Source organism: Nothobranchius furzeri, chromosome 15 (assembly GCF_043380555.1).
Source record: "Nothobranchius furzeri strain GRZ-AD chromosome 15, NfurGRZ-RIMD1, whole genome shotgun sequence".
NCBI lineage: Eukaryota > Metazoa > Chordata > Actinopteri > Cyprinodontiformes > Nothobranchiidae > Nothobranchius > Nothobranchius furzeri.
The window spans coordinates 32,958,995-32,970,204 of record NC_091755.1 but is presented as its reverse complement, the minus strand read 5'-3'; the positions used below and the strand labels follow the sequence as shown (position 1 = coordinate 32,970,204).

Genomic DNA, 11,210 nt, shown 5'->3' with positions numbered 1-11,210 from the left:
GCACCACTCTGGCCTCAGGAGAGTGCTGGTGATGGCGTTGTCGTCTACGATGAGCACGACTCCTAGGAGGTGCGGGGGTGACTTCAACAGGTGCGGAGGAAGTGATACAGCCCACCGGAGATGAAGTGGTGGCGCTGTCAGAACCTGGTGAGGGTGTGGTGGTGTACTCCATCTGAGAAACTGAGGTGGCATCAACATGCATAGGAGAGATTGAAATGAATCCGGTTCTGATGGTCTGAGATGGGGAGTTGATGCAGTCCGGATCAGGTGAGGGTGTGGCGGTTTGACACATCGGAGAGGAAGTGGTGGCCCTGTCAGGACCTGGTGAGGGTGTGGCGGTGTGACCCATCTGAGATGCTGAGGTGGCATCAGCGACTGGTGGAGGAGGATCTCGGCCAAAAGTGCGGAGGAGCAATGCAGCATAGTCCCAAAAAGACACAGCCTTAAGATCCTCTATGTCGAAACGGTCAGCAACCCACCGCATGGCTTTACCCCTCAACCAGAGCACCATATACGACACCTTGTTGAACTCTGAAGATTCCAAGTCCAAACAACGGGCACAGTCCCGAATGAAACCCATACAAAGGTCTGGATCACCGTCATAATAGAACATCTCCTGTGTACCTGGAGTTCCTGCTGGGTCCTGTTCTGGTCAGTCCATTCTGTCACGGTGCGGTGGTGTGGACCCAAAATGCAGTACCCAGGATGACACGGAGGCAGGGATGAAGATTTTAAATAAAAAGTCTTTATTTTGTGGGTGAGCCAAAAACCAAGGTAATCCAAACTGGGAGTCAAAATCCAAAAAGCCAAAAATCCCAAAGGTCAAAGAGCAGATTATTATCTGGGAATCAAGAAACTCTGGTTAAACACAGAGGGACTAAACTGACAGAATCAACAAACATTAATGGACCGACAAGAACACAGAGACAGACAGGGCTTAAATACACTGGGAGGAGCAATCAGGGAAAATGGCAGCAGGTGTGTGAAGTGAGAGCTGGAGGGAAGACAGGTGAACCTAATAATCAAAATGGGAAACAGAAACAGAGGGCCAAATAACCCTAAGAAACTAAGACACCAAAACTAAACCTAAAGGCTGCAGGAAGGACTAACACACACACACACACACACACACACCAATGTACTTATATCTAAACAGGAAAGGGGAATGGACAAGCACACACACACACACACACACACACACAAACACTGAGCAGGAGACTGAATCTCACACACACGTTGAGCTGGGGACAAAGAAGCTGGGGACTACAAGGACACAGAATGTAAATGAGACCTGGAGGACCTGGGGATGAATGAGATGACACAAGACCTGGGAGGAATAGACTTAAAGGACTACAAACATAAGACACTAAACTGACACGCAGAAAAGGACACATGAGGGCGCCAAAGAGCTACAACATAAGACACATAACAGGGATGCAGACAAGGACACATGAGGGCACTAAGAGAGCACAAGGGGAGAACCTGGAGTGGAGCACAAGAGGAGCTGGGGAACAAAGGGACACAAGAGGGAATCTAGAGAGGGATGGAGGACACCAGGAGGCACATAAAGGAGGGGGCAGATGCAGACCATGACACACATGTAGACAAAACAGATACAGGCAGACCACGAGAGCGACCATGAACAGCGCTCATTTCATTTAGATGAAAAGGGAATTACATGAGGATAAATTGGGGGAGGGGAAAAAAAGGCATACCAGAGTTACTCCCGGCAGGGCGTAGCTTTACTATGCAAAAAAAACGCCTCAAACATATAAGCACGAACATCAACAGTTCACAACATGAGACTCTGATGGGGGGGGTGGCTGGGATCCTGTTTCCCCAGCAAGAGCAGCCCTGTATGGCGCTCAGCCACTGTAGCCACAGGTGAGAGGGAGATCTTGGGAGGAGCGCAGAGCACATTGACACCTGCAGGTTGATGACCTCGCCAGGCTGAAGTTCACTAATCAGAAGTTGGGGGGGGGGGGGGGGGTCACAGCATCTGTCTGCATTCCTTCGTGGGGGTTTGTTGTTGGCATCACAAGGCCGCCACGGCGTCAGATTCAGATAACAAGACTTTGTTTGGGTCAGGCAGAGATAATTTTCCTCTCTGCCTTCAAGTCTGTAACTGATCATTCAAGTCCTCCAATGAAGCCAATTTAGGTGTTAAACATCTCCACTCCGTCCGGTGACCCTCTCTGAGATGACATCCATTTTGCGCACAAATACCGGTAACGCAGCTAGAACATTGTCCAGCTTACGATTCACCTCGACTAACGTCCCAGTCTGTAAGGTCTCCACACGGACGGTGCTTTCCGTGGGTGCGGGTCACCCTCCAATCGCTCCCGTCTTCCCAAATTTCCAGAAAACCAGATATCCTCCCACTCCAATCAGGAGAAATCCAGTGATCATCAGACCAAATATCCACACGTCTTCGACGTCCTCAATGGACAACTGGGAGAGGCATACGATCTTCCACTCTTTCCAGGAATCCATCATATATCCCGCCGGGTGTGTCCCTTGCGGGCAAGTGGGAGCCCCCTGCTCTGTTCTCATTGTTGAAAAAATCTTATCAATCGCGTTGAATGACCAATTAATTAAATCCAATTTTAAAAAATAGGGTTTTTCAGGAGAAGTGCAGAAAAGCGCTCTGTGGGCAGACAGGACAAAGAGCCTTGGGAAAAAAAGATAAGGGAGCAAAAAGAGAAGTGTCTGTACTCTGCGAGTGCCAGAAGGAGAAGGGGAAAAGGCTGAAGAGGGATGTAGTCATTGGTTAAATCTGCCCCGCCTCCATACTCCCTGGTTCCAGAGCCAGTCATACGTGAGCATGCCAAGTTGTGTAAAGAAAACAAAGAAAGGAAGAAAACAATCTTCTCAAGATAAAAATCACTAGGTGCTTAAAAGAAAGCCAGACGCTAACGTCAAGCTAACAATGTGAATTTGAAACAACTTGCTGTGTATGACTCGTCTTCGCTCGTCATCTAGAATCTTCTGAAGCTGATCCCTAACTGGCAAATCTGACCACAGGGTGTCATTCTTACTTCATGCACCTTTAACACTAACTTAGTGGCTCAGATTTTTGTAATAAATCTAAAATAAATTGCATTTGACATGAAATCGACCATTTTGTCTTCGTCTGACCAGATAGCCACGAGGAAGGCGTATGGTGTGGCTCTGGCCAAACTGGGCCGTTACAACGAGCATGTAGTGGTTCTGGATGGAGACACCAAGAACTCCACCTTCTCTGAGCTCTTTAAAAGTGAGCACCCTAACCGCTACGTGGAGTGCTACATCGCAGAGCAGAACATGGTAAGAAAGGATGATACCAGATTCCATAACAAAGGATTTCTTCCTGACTCATCCTTCCGTGTTTCCTCCTTTTTTTTATCTTTTGTTAAAAAAGGTGAGCGTGGCGATCGGTTGTGCTGTTCGCGACCGCAACATAGTGTTTGCCAGCACCTTTGCCACGTTCTTCTCTCGAGCCTATGACCAGCTCCGCATGGCCGCCATCTCCGAAAGCAACATCAACCTTTGTGGATCCCACTGTGGCGTCTCCATCGGTCTGTTAATGAAACGTCCATCTGCACTTTCTTAGTGAAAATGTTTTAAGTTATATTTCATCCTAAACCAGTGAACATTTCATTTAGATCTGACCCCTAGAGGCAATTGCTTGCTGCCTTTCCTTACTTCAAACCTTTCAGATTGAGTTTCTGTCTTCACACTGATTCAGCGGGTTGTGTGGCTCCGTTCTGATTTGTCTCCCTGAACATTGAAACCTTTCCCCTCATCTTTTCCACCCGTCACTGTGCTGTTTTCATTCCTCTCCTGAACTCAGCACTCCTCCTGTCCTCCCTCCTTGTCTCTATCTCTGTCACGGAGGTGATGACAGAGCAGCCTGATTCTCTCTCATCTCCTCTTCCTCATACCCTCCTCTCACCTTATCCTCTGCCTCACCAACAGGTACACCGCATGCCAGTCACTATACTATAAAATTTGGGATTTTCTGTTTTGTCTCACATCCTGCTTGTTGCTGTTGTTGTGTAATCAGGTGAGGACGGACCCTCTCAGATGGGCCTGGAGGACCTTGCTATGTTCAGAGCAATTCCCACGGCAACGGTCTTCTACCCTAGTGATGGAGTTTCCACGGAGAAGGCTGTGGAGCTTGCAGCCATGACAAAGGTACTCATAATTAACTTTTAATGAGTCAAGTATATTAAATCCTAAAACCGAGATCACTGTTAGAAGATTGGACGATTTTTGGTTTCTTTCAGGGTTTGTGTTTTATCCGAACCAGCCGCCCTGAGAACAACATAATCTACAACTGCAACGAGGACTTCCACGTTGGACAGGCTAAGGTGTGTACTTTGGTTTTCTCATCATCATCAAACCACTCTTTTACTTGTCTTGGGAATCAGTTATTCGACTACATTTTAAGCCCCTGGATGTTTCGTTTTCACGTACAGAGTCAATTCTAGTCTTCTCACTCAGGTTGTTTATAAAACCAATGACGACCACGTGACTGTGATTGGAGCAGGAGTTACTCTCCACGAGGCTTTGGCTGCTGCTGAAATGCTGAAAAAAGGTAGGAAGAGACTAAATGGAACAAAGAAAGCGACACAAGCCATTCCATGAAGGTATTTTTGATCATCTGAGGTTTTAACCGTTGTGTTTGCGAGAATCTCTGCTACTACCGTGCCAAATCTTAACTCAGTAGTTGTAACTATTTTTATAGCCTGGCATGCCGTTCTATATGTAAATGTGTATTCTGGACACGACCCAAAGACAAAACCTAGCTGTAAGGCAAAATCTCTGGTTTCCTTTTACACTGCCTCAAATGCAGTTGGACAGTGTTAGGAACAACAAATAACGTGACGTATTCATTGCTATGGAAATCAGTCAATGGGGCAGTCCACCATACACCACTGAAAAAAAAATAAACATCCTTTTTCAAAATAAAGGAAGTAAATGCCACTATCTGCTCATGTCTCAAAGACAAGCCCACGTCTAAATAGTCCAAAGTTAATGCCAAAGCCATTTCAAAGGATCACCATTAAAGAGGTTACGCCATAACTGGTTTTCTTTTCTCTGTCACAGCTCTGGTGTTGGGCCTGCCCTTTGTCTCGCTTCAAACACAGAGCACTGTGATTGGCTGGACCTAAGAATTGTTTGGGGCAAAGGTGGTCCTGCTGGGGCTACAATGGAGCGTGGCTAGACTGACCTGCAGTTTGACTGGATTTCTGGGCAACCATTTTTGTGTTTGTTACTGTCAGTTAGCTGTGATGGCCATCTTGAATGAACATGTAGTGCCAAATTGATTTTTTAAAGGCCAGGTTAGCTGAAAATCTGTTTTCTAACTGTTCTTTTTTAATATAATCATTCACTCTAAGTTCCACTTGTGGGCTGAATGTAAAAGTAATCTCCTACACCAATATTCTGCATTAGCCGTTGATAGAAAATAGACTAAGAAACTTTCAGATTAGAAAATCCTGTGACAATTCCTTCCCATATTGTCAAATTAGCATCATGGACTCACTCATCTTGGCTCACAACGAGCAAGGCTGTGGTTGATTTGGCATCCAGGAGAGAGCAGAGCACCTCTGGGCTAGTACAAGCTAACTACTAGCATTAGCAACATGGCAGAACTCCTTCAGGATTGTATTATTTAAGGAGATAAAACATCAATGTTTCAGAGCAAACTGAGTCAGTGGTAGATTTGTGTTGCTGTTAGCCAATCAGAGGCGAGATCATGGGAAGCTCCAGGAAGTAGCTTGGGGTTGTTAAAGAACACATTCCCCGCTCTTCAATTCTGGACGCCATGCATCGAAGGGTCATCCATCACCATCACCATGCCGCCCACCCTCCCTCCCACTCACTCGGAGAACAGCAACCCCTTAAACTCACTAAGCAATTGTAAAACAACTGCAGGAGAAAAAAACTCCTGACACTGCTCCTGGGCAAGAATGTCCGCATATCAGAAAGTAAGACTCGTCTCTCCTCTGGCTCACTCCTAGTTCCTGAAACAGGAGCGCCAGAGCTTTTATCCCAAAGATCAACTCACAAGGCTTTATTTAAACTAGAAACTGCTTCAATTGGGTTGAAAAACATGTGAGTTTGATCTTCAAGTAAAACTGTTGTTTACCTTTCTCTCTGTCAGAGAGAATAAACATCCGTGTGATTGACCCGTTCACCATCAAACCCCTGGACTCCAAGGTCATCATCGACAGCGCCAGAGCCACCAGAGGACGCATCATCACAGTGGAGGACCACTACTATGAAGGCGAGTCTGCACACAAAAATTAGAAAAATAAGCAAAGAAAAATCCTAATAGTTTATTTTTTAGAATTATATTTATATTATTTTCTACAGCATTGTCATATTTAATTCAAGTCAAAAGAGTCCTACTGGTTGCACAATGTGTTTTTGTCGGCTTATAAAAAAATGATGCAAAACAGATGGAGAAGCTCTGAAAAGGGAGAAGATGAAGAGAAAGGAGACATCAGTGTATTTAAAGGATGATCTGTTCCGAATGCTCGTTTAAAAAGCCGTGGAGAGAGGGCTTTCTCTGTCTGTGCACCGAAGCTGTGGAACGCATTACCACTGCTAGTGAGGCAAGCACCAACAGCTAGCATTTTTAAATCACGCCTGAAAACTCACTACTTCAACCTAGCTTATACAACATAATTATGGACCTCACTGACATCTGCACTGTTTAAAACTGGAGTCCACAATTATCGACTTCCGTATTATTGAGGTTCTTTGTAAAATGTTTTTTCCTATTTTTATTCACCCTGTCTCTTATTGATTTTTAGCTGTTATTTTTGGGAATTTTGTTGTATTTCCTTTTTATCTTTTATCTGTGTTCGACATGTTTATATAACGCCGGTTTAATTAACCAACATTTTTAGTGTACAGCGCCTTGTTTGGTTGTAATGCCTTGTGAATGCGCTTTATAAATAAAATTGGATTGGATTGGATGATGGATAATACCTGAGGAGAAAGATTCTGTGCTAAAGGAGGAGGTTGTGGGTGATTCTTAAATTTAGCGCTGGCCTCCGAGTTCTTGCTGACCTACATACAGGAACTGACACGACAAAAACAGCCTTCTGAAAAATAAAAAAACACAGTTTCCATTGTTTGAGCTGCTGTGCTTTTGTCCATATTTGATCAAAATAATAGAGTTTTTTAAAATGCAGGAAGTCTTAAATTTATGTTAATATGACCTGGCAGGATCAAGATGGCGCCTTTTGTTACATGTTTTTTTATTCTGGGAAGTTTTAATCTTATAATTATAGAGACCAAAATTAGTGCGTATGTGAATCATCGTCCTTCAGGAGATAAACAGAAGAGGTGTGATTAGGTCACAGCAGGGTGGTGTCAGTCCTGTCAGCCCGTGTCATCTCCCAGCAGAGCTTCAAGGAGGTGTAAGGGGACTGAACATGGACGTGACTTGGGGGGGGGGATTCCCCCCCCACTTTTTCCAAAGTCAAGTTTTGACCCCTGCACTTTTTACCATCCAAAAACAATATTACTTTATATTAAATTGACACTGTTTGAGCTCTAAGACCAGGTGGAAAACAACCGTTTGTGTTGAAGCCTGTTTCCCATTAGAACATGCTGTAAAGATCACACTTCTAAAGTGAAAATTACGTCCATGGGACTGAATATGACAGAAGAGAAAATAGGTTTGAACCTGTGTGTGTGTGTGTGTGTGTGTGTGTGTGTGTGTGTGTGTGTGTGTGTGTGTGTGTGTGTGTGTGTGTGTGTGTGTGTGTGTGTGTGTGTGTGTGTGTGTGTGTGTGTGTGCACGCGTGCGCGTGTGTGTGTGGACAAACTAAGCCTTAAATCAGCTGATCGTTTCCACAGGTGGTCTAGGGGAGGCGGTGTGCTCGGCTGTGGTGAACGAGGCTAGCTTCACCGTTCACCGCCTGGCAGTTTCCCAGGTGCCCCGCAGTGGGAAGCCCCACGAGCTGCTCCGAATCTTTGGCATCGATCGTGACGCCATCACCCAGGCTGTGCGTAAGATGCTCAGCAGCTCTGCCAACGCCAAGTGAAGAGGCTGCAGGAGTGACAGCAGCAGAAACCAAGTGGTGACCGACTACATTGCCATGGAAACAACAAATAAAAAACACAAAAGGAGGGGTAGCTTCTCAGGACTTCTGCCAACCAAAAGAATGAAATATATGTTTCATTTTAGAAAAATGTACGTGTCTCTCTAACTGTATTTAGGTCTTTAGGTGTGGCTCGACAGCCTCAGCGCAGATTTGATCTAATTTACCTGATCAGCAGTGGCGTGCCCAGGCCTTTTAAGATGGGGTGGCCCAAGTTGGGCACTTGTTTATGCAGAGGGACACCCTATGGTTACACTTTTTTGGGGTGGGGGGAGTATAACTCCTCACAAAATCTTTTTATTTTTTGCATTCTAGTGAATTATTGAGCTCCACATTGTGCCAAGACCATTTTTCTTTCTCCACCTCCAACTCCTAGTTGTGTTGTGGTGGTTAGCTAGCCCCATTTTGGTTCATTACTGCCACCAAATGGAGTGGAGTGGGAATGGGACTCTAAATAACATTTAGGTCAATATGAAAAAAAATAAAAAAAACTGATAATAATGAAATGTTCTGTAGGCCTGGGGCTAGAAGCTAATGGTAAAGGTGCATACTGCCTACTAATAGAATAGAATAGACTTTATTGGTCCCACAGTGAGAAAATTCAGTTGTTACAGCAGCACCAACACTTAAGAGAATAATTAGAAGAAAAAGAATAACAAAGGTACATGTGCATACACATAGGCAGTAATCTAGAATTGTAACCTTCGACCACTGAAACCACAAATAAAAAAGAAAAAACTTGGGTTCCAACACCATGTAGCATACTGCAAGAGACACAGACATGTAATGTAAATCCAGTATTGCACGAGTACTAAACGCATACTGACTAATGGATTGGTGTTCTTGTGTACCAGGATAATGCCAGTACAGCTTAGACTGAGGAGTTATACACTCTTACTGTAGAGGGGATGAAGGATCTATGGTAGAGTTCTGTTTTACTTCTGGGATGCGTTAGGGTCAGGGATCTCAGTCTGCCTCTGAAGGAGCTGTCCATGGTCTCCCCAACAGTGGATAACAGAGCCAACCACTGAATGATAAAAGGATTTTAGCTGCAGGGAATTAACTCCAAAGGACCTTAGTCTCCTCAGGAGTTGGAGGCGACTTTGACCCTTCTTATACAGAGCTGTTTATGTTTAGGGGTTTATAATCCCAAGTCTTTTGTGGACAATACAAAGTCAATTTCAATGGAACTCAGTGGGGTGGCTCATCAGATTCCATGGGTGGCATGTGCTACCCCAGGCCAATCCCTGGACACGCCCCTGCTGATCAGCGTGATCTACCTTGCCTTCACACAGTTAATCACACCTTCACACTCTTGTTCCCTCCTACCTCTAATGTTCTGGTGCTGCTCTTGTGTTCCCATAAAAAGCAGAATGTGGTGCAGAGTCTTTTTTGTTTGATTCCTGTGGAACCCCTCGTTCTTCTTGGGCTCAGCATTTCAAACTCATACACAGAGAGCAAAAGTGCCAAACGTAGATCCGGCGGGTTGTTGGGAACCTCTGCTTTGGTCTGTTTGAGCACCTGACTGTTTTTATCTCTTTTGACTCTGATCTTAGTCGGGACTGCTTCTCACAAATAAAAGAATGGTTTCTTCACAGTTCTGGTGTCAGACATTGTTCTTCTCTGCTGTGGCATGAAGTGATGATTTTTATCCTATTAGATTTATTTTTAAAGATAATATAAATTAAAACAAAAATAATGTTAATTGCAGCATTTTGATGGCATTTACTAAACGTTTCTTTTAATTTAGGAGCAGCAATCCCAAGACTTTTCTGTAATTCCTGTGGGATTTAAAGTGGCAGTCAGCAGAAACATCCTCATCTATAATAACTTACAGGTCTGATGTGAACACACCCTAATGCAGTCTGGTAGTTAAGTGCACTGCTGGAGGATCATACGGTCTCCGAGCTTCTGTCTGTCCTCTATATTTAATGTGTGTAAATCATTTAAAAGGCTACTGAAAGATTCACATGGACTGCAGCTGGTACCTGTTCAAGAAGCAAAGAACAAGTCTTGTGTTTGTTTTTAAATTCAGTTGCTGTCATATGAAACAGTAATGTTATTAACAATGTGCACATTTGCAGGCAAATGTGATAATAATAGGAAACTGAAAACTTCAAACAGGGAAAATAAATCAATGCATTAGAAAACTGTTTTGTGTAAATCACAAGGTTGTGACATTTATGCACATATGTAGTCTACAAAAATAGAATATATTCAAATAGACCGCTGTGCTGTAAGAATTCAAAAACAACTGATGATTAAATTCCGTTTTCAGAAAATTATCATTGCCAGAAGAACTATTATAATGGTTCAAATGAGTTGTTTGTACTAAATACCACACAGTTCAATAATTATGTGTAAAAGCTGCTGAATGGCAAAGTACTATTTCTTTTGTACTTAAATGACTTTAGTTTCAAGAGCTTTAAAATGTGTGATTTTCAGATTATATTTATAATTTGCCTCTAGGGAGACTTTGCCGAACTTTGGGTTTGGTCGCAACAGAAATGGAAAAAACATAAATTATGGGGTTTGACCTGAATAAATGATCATTACTCCATCCGTTTTCTTCCGCTTACACGGAGTCAGGTCGCGGGGGCAACAGCCTAAGTTGAGAGGCTCAGACTTCCTTCTTCACAGCCACTTGGACCAGCTCCTCCAGGGGAATCCAAAGGTGTTCCCTGGCAGCCGAGAGGTGTAGTTCCTCCAGCGTGTCCTAGTTGGGTCTTCGTTTAGTTCTCACCCCGGTTGGATATGCACGGAAAACCTCACCAGGGAGGCATCCAGATTTCCTAATCACTTGCCCAAGCCACCTCAACCTGATGCGTTGGGCCTTTGAGCCACTGGCATCCTCACTTTTCTCTAGTGATCACTGTGAACAGCAAATCCTCCTTCCTGCAGTCAGTTTCTGTGTCTGCTCTTCTCCTGAGCGGTGAGTCTGCGCTTTGTGCGCGCACATGCCAAGGACTCTTTTTCCGACTGAGACATTTCAATGTCTTTTTGTGAAGTATTTTTCTAACAGGAAGTCTGGTTGAAATACGTCTCCACCTATGGTGTTACTCACACTTTAAGCTGCTTTATGCTAAGAAGCTCAAATATGTAGGA

The 11,210-nt window shown here is 44.1% G+C and overlaps 1 protein-coding gene across 1 annotated transcript in view; it reads left to right on the top strand.

The window, feature by feature from the left end:
* LOC139063300 (transketolase-like) overlaps positions 1 to 9,720 on the top strand; it is a 29,866-nt gene extending 20,146 nt beyond the window's left edge. The window contains exons 8-14 of the mRNA XM_070544726.1: positions 3,142 to 3,306; positions 3,401 to 3,557; positions 4,046 to 4,176; positions 4,269 to 4,352; positions 4,486 to 4,579; positions 6,152 to 6,274; positions 7,861 to 9,720. Coding sequence (XP_070400827.1) covers positions 3,142 to 3,306; positions 3,401 to 3,557; positions 4,046 to 4,176; positions 4,269 to 4,352; positions 4,486 to 4,579; positions 6,152 to 6,274; positions 7,861 to 8,048 — 942 coding nt within the window. The 3' untranslated portion in view covers positions 8,049 to 9,720. The remainder of the gene's footprint in view (positions 1 to 3,141; positions 3,307 to 3,400; positions 3,558 to 4,045; positions 4,177 to 4,268; positions 4,353 to 4,485; positions 4,580 to 6,151; positions 6,275 to 7,860) is intronic.
* The last annotated feature ends 1,490 nt before the right edge of the window (positions 9,721 to 11,210 follow it).